The 5,266-nt window shown below is 51.4% G+C and overlaps 1 protein-coding gene across 1 annotated transcript in view; it reads left to right on the top strand.

The window, feature by feature from the left end:
• POGZ (pogo transposable element with ZNF domain) overlaps window positions 1-5,266 on the top strand; it is a gene marked incomplete at its 3' end in the record, with an annotated part of 12,329 nt that overhangs the window by 4,547 nt on the left and 2,516 nt on the right. Inside the window, exons 5-12 of the mRNA XM_009875712.1 lie at window positions 287-656; window positions 1,434-1,495; window positions 1,559-1,703; window positions 2,305-2,414; window positions 2,795-3,129; window positions 3,415-3,569; window positions 3,719-3,819; window positions 4,657-4,803. Of these exons, the coding sequence (XP_009874014.1) occupies window positions 287-656; window positions 1,434-1,495; window positions 1,559-1,703; window positions 2,305-2,414; window positions 2,795-3,129; window positions 3,415-3,569; window positions 3,719-3,819; window positions 4,657-4,803 (1,425 nt within the window). The remainder of the gene's footprint in view (window positions 1-286; window positions 657-1,433; window positions 1,496-1,558; window positions 1,704-2,304; window positions 2,415-2,794; window positions 3,130-3,414; window positions 3,570-3,718; window positions 3,820-4,656; window positions 4,804-5,266) is intronic.

The raw sequence follows: 5,266 nt of genomic DNA, 5'->3' as shown, positions 1-5,266 counted from the left end.
CCCATCACCCTCGTCCCAGGTAAGGACCGACACAAGCCAAGGCTACTGTCTTGTTCCTTTTTAAGACTCCTAAGGGTTAAAAAAAAATAAAATTATATTTGAAATCTGTATTTCATCTGCGTATCTGGTAGCTCTGAAGAGAAGGGGAGTTGTTTCTGTGGTAGGGGAGATTTGTCTGGATTTGTGGCTGTAATTCCCGGCAGCAGAGAGAAGGTCCTTTGGTCGTAGTACCCACGTGCTGAGAGTGCTGGGAATTCGGGGAGTTCAGCCGCGCTGGAAAACTAAGTTGCATTCAGTTGTTACCGCGCAAAGGATGGACTTTGGTTACTTGATGCGCCTTGTTTGTTCGTTTGTTTCTGAAGCCCCAGGTACCCAGTTTGTTAAACCGGCCGTTGGCGTTCCTCAGGTGTTCTCTCAAATGGCCCAGGTGAGACCGGGTACGACCATGCCGGTCCGACCCACCACCAACACTTTCACTACGGTCATTCCGGCCACGCTCACCATCCGGAGCACTGTTCCGCAGTCCCAGGCCCAACAGCAAAGTAAGTCCACTCCCAGCACCTCCACAACTCCTACTGCACCGCAGCCAGCAGCACTGGGACAGTTAACTGTGCAGCAGCCAGGGCAGTCCAGTCAAGCTACTAACCCCAAATTAGGTAAGACTTGCCACGGGAAAGCGAGGGGGCTGAGTGCGTGACGCTGTCTGTAACCTGATGGGCTGACGTATGGCGCGGCGGCCGAGAGGCAGAACCTGAGTGGGAGCTCTGAGTTCTGGTTCTGCCTCAGCTGCTGGCGCAGGCTTGCTCTCTCCTCCCAACCTGGGGGAGGAGGATAACCCTCAGGAGAAGTTTGCTTTGAGAACTAGTTAAATCGTGGTTTGTGGAATGCTCCGAGACCGTTAACCAGAAGTCCCCAAAAGTGTGAAATACTACTTGTGTTTTTTGAAAGGTGAAAACAAGTAGGTGATGAACACAAGCAGAAACAAACCGTGCTGCTTTTTTTTTGTTATTATTTTTATTTTTTGAATGTCGGCTGAATTCATGAGTGAAATGATCGCTCCAGAATAGCGACGAACAATTTAGAGAGGGGGAAAAAATACTTCTTCACCCAGCAAGTCGTCGGGCTATTTTTAGTTTTAAGTGGCTGTAATCGTATGCAGCTGCATTTAGAGAAGAAATACAAATGGTGTCTGGGACCATCCCTGTCCTGTTTAGTTCATCGTGGGACTCAGCTCGTAGCTCGGAGGTCGGGGAATCCGCTTGCCCGTCCTGCCAGCCCTCGTGTGACGGGCCGGGGTGCCAGGTGGCTCGGCCACCGCTGGCGAGGGCAGAGGAGTGAGAGAGGAGAGATTCCAGCTGGGGTGGGCGTCACGCAGCGGATCAGATCTCACTGATTCCTTATTAGTGTTCTTGTATTATCCGTTCCCTTGGCAGTGAGTATTGCGAGCTTGGTGACTGTAAAGAGACCTGGAGTGACTGGTGAGAACAGCAATGAGGTTGCTAAGCTAGTGAATACCCTGAACACCATTCCTTCGTTAGGACAGAGCCCTGGCAATGAGGTTGCTAAGCTAGTGAATGCTCTGAACACCATTCCTTCGTTAGGACAGAGCCCTGGCCCGCTGGTGGTTTCCAACAGCAGCCCCGTGCACGGTTCCCAGAGATCGAGCGTGTCCGAGTCGTCCTCCTCGTCGTCGTCGTTGAAAGGTACGGTCCGTCGCGGCTCTCCTCACGCGGTTGGTTCTGCTGAGAATTCCGAAATCTGGTTTTTTGGAGGAACAAAATGCTGGAGCGTAACTGCCGAGACTCCATGATAGGGATCAACTCTTGGAAAGCTTTGCTTCTGGATTCTTCATCTTTCTCGGCACGTTTCCATCCAGTGGTGATGGGCGTGGGGCTGTCTGCTCACACCCGTTACTCTGCGCTCAAAGTCACTGCTGTGCCTGCTGCCAGCTTGAGAATACACGCACCTGAAATTCTCTACAGAGGCAGGCAAAAGGATAAAATCTTTGCTTCTCCCAAAAAAAAGCACCTTCCTGAGGTGTTTGGGAGTCGAGAAGTTGCTGTGAGGTACATTGCTATTAAGTCTAGTTTAGAGATATTTCTGGCTGCTGGGGGGTACATTTTGTCGTGAAGGTTGTCAGAAGTTTGCATACTTCGGCCTTTTTCGTGCCTCTTCCAGTCTGGGTAGTCGTTAAAAGTACAACTCTTGAAACTGAAGTGTTTCCACATATCCCAGAAGGGTTGCCTGTGTTTAAGGTGAAGTGCAAGGATTCTCTTTCTCTTGTTTTGTTTTTCCCCGACACAGTCAGTTCATCTCCTATTCCCACGTTTGATTTGCAAGATGGTGGCAGGAAGGTCTGCCCGAGGTGCGACGCTCAGTTCCGAGTGACCGAAGCTTTAAGAGGCCACATGTGTGTAAGTGACAGCTGTGCTCGGAGGAGCAGATAAGGGGGAACTGCTCGTGCTTGTGCGCGGCAGAGAACAGCTCTTCTTCCTCGATCGGGGGCTTTGCGAAAAGGGAGACCAGGACTAGGAGAGAGCGAGAGGCTCAGCCTCCTTCGCTGGAAGCAGGGAGGACGTCGATCTTACCTCCTGTTGGTGCCAGGAGATGCCTTCTGTTTCTAATCTTGTAAACAATCCAAAGAGCTGACGGGGTATTGACTCTGCATTAGTTTCAAGAGTTTCCTAAAGTTCCTCTGTCTTTTCTTAGTACCAGTTAGTCTGTGTGTAATAGCGTGTGTATATACAGTTCTTCCTAGATAACTGTTTAACTTGTGGGTTTGTTTTCCTTTTAGTACTGCTGCCCTGAAATGGTTAAATTCCTCAGGAAAAGAAAATCTCCAGAATCTGAACCAAATATTCAATCTGCAAAGCCTCCGTCTCCAGAAAAAACTACAGCTGTTGCTTCACCACCCTCTTCTACTCCCATCCCTGCGCTGTCCCCGCCTGCTAAAGCTCCAGAGCCAAGTGAAAACGTAGTTGACTCATCCCAAAGTAAGCTCATTATGTTGGTAGATGATTTCTACTATGGCAGAGACGGTGGCAAAGTGAACCAGCTCCTCAACTTCCCCAAGGTTCCGACTTCCTTCAGGTGTCCGCACTGCACCAAGAGGCTAAAGAACAACATACGGTAAGGGAACGCGCCGCGCCGCAGAAACGGCCTTTGGTGTTCCCAGCGCCTCCCGTCGGGGTCGCAGCACAGCCTCTGAACCCTGAAATCTGTTCTCTGGCTTTCCCTAGAGTTGGGGAGCGGGAGGCTGCTGGACTGAATTTGCGTAATGGGTGGGAAGAGCGAGAAGGAAACGTCTTTAGTGGTGTTGAAGAACCCTTGGGCGTAGCGTTCGTAGCGCTTTCCGGGTTGCGGGTGCAAAATGTTTGGATCCCCGTTCACAGCCGTTCTCTTCCCCTCCCGAAGGTTTATGAACCACATGAAGCACCACGTGGAGCTGGATCAGCAGAACGGAGAGGTGGATGTCCACACCATCTGCCAGCACTGCTACCGACAGTTCTCCACCCCGTTCCAGCTACAGTGTCACTTAGAGAACGTCCACAGTCCCTACGAGTCAACAAGTGAGTTGATGCTGCTGCTGCTCTTTGTTGAGGCTTAGGAGGGTCGTGCTTTGGGGGTGGGTATGTTCTTGTTCTGTTTTAGGGACGGTTGTTGCTGAAGGATTGTGTAACGCTGTGCTCTGTCCCCCGGCTTTCCCTTCCCCTTGCAGCAAAGTGCAAGATCTGCGAGTGGGCCTTCGAGAGCGAGCCGATGTTCCTGCAGCACATGAAGGACACTCACAAGCCCGGGGAGATGCCCTACGTGTGTCAGGTACACAGGAGCTCCGGGGCTGCCCTTCACAAACACGCGCTACAGGATTGAGAGGAGGAGCTCTGGCGCTTGGAGCGGAGCTCCAGACCTGGTGCCCCAGAGCCCACAGTGGTTTTTTCCAGGTGTGGACTTGGAGAAATCCAGTGGCTCTTCCGCCAGCTCCCAGCGCTCTGAAGCTGGATCAGCTCGGTAGACGTTTCTTTAGCCCCACTGGCATTCAGAGCCTGATTTTTTTTTTTTATTATTATTATTTTTTTTGCCTCCCAGGGCCTGCAGGCAAATTGCTGTGCCATAAAGAGAAGTTGTCACTCTGGAGCAGATGAGATCATGTTGCTTGTGTGATACCTTCTCTTGACACTCTGTTGCTATGAGATTTGTGCTTGTGTCGATTCTGAACGTGTCACCTCCACCCAGAGGTCCTAATACTCTCCCTCCAAAAAAGAAAAAACAGAGAAGAAACTCGTAAAATACACTCTGTTAAACCAGATCACATTCCAAATTCTGCATTTTACATAGACCCTGAAGAAACTGCTCTTTAGTGTATCCCAGTGGCTCTGCATTGACCGTCTCTCCCTTTTTTCCCCTTTTTTTTGTCTCCTTGGACCTGGAGCTTGAACTTCACTATTTTCCCTTTATACAAGTAGTTCAAACCCATTTCTCCAAACTGCTCTGAACGTGCGGTGCTTGGTTTCGTAGCTTGCAGCTGGAATAAGCCAGCGGGTTCTTCAGGAGCTGGTTCCTCAGCTCCCCCCGTGGGGATCCCCGCGCTGCAGCAGTGAGAGCGAGCTGCACCCCGGTGTTATTTCGCCGCTAACTGTCCCCGTCCCCCCGGTGCAGGTGTGCCAGTACCGCTCGTCGCTCTACTCGGAGGTGGACAGCCACTTCCGCATGATCCACGAGGACACGCGGCACCTGCTCTGCCCCTACTGCCTCAAGGTCTTCAAGAACGGCAACGCCTTCCAGCAGCACTTCATGCGGCACCAGGTACCGTGCCGCCGGCCCCTCCGCAGAGAGCACCTGTTCCCTTGAGCTTTTTCTTGCAGTAAAACCAGAAAGAAAGAAGGAAAACGCGGTGGGAAAGGGGTTGTGTGTGCTGTCACTCCTGGCCCTGCCTAGGGGCTGTGCTGGCGAGGAGGGGCGTTGCTCCTTGGGGAGCGGCACACACACCTTGTTCCTCAGCACAAAAAGGCAGATTTTGCTGCCTGGCGGTTGCTCCGCGTGATGATTAACCAACAGTGGGCTCACCTTCATTTGGGTTTCAATTTTATTTCTTTTTTTAAAAATCTCCAGGTTATAAATAAGTAAATAACCCTGTATGCACACAAATAAGTTCGATTTTCGTAGCTCGGTGTCCCGTTTCCGTGTACTGACAACATATTTTACGTGGGCGTAGCTGAAGTGCGCTTTGAGAGCACAGACCCGCAGCGCGCTCAGTGAGCGCCCGCGT

This window comes from Apaloderma vittatum, unplaced genomic scaffold, assembly GCF_000703405.1.
Source record: "Apaloderma vittatum isolate BGI_N311 unplaced genomic scaffold, ASM70340v1 scaffold31808, whole genome shotgun sequence".
In the NCBI taxonomy this organism is placed as follows: domain Eukaryota; kingdom Metazoa; phylum Chordata; class Aves; order Trogoniformes; family Trogonidae; genus Apaloderma; species Apaloderma vittatum.
This window is presented reverse-complemented; position numbering and strand designations above follow the sequence as displayed.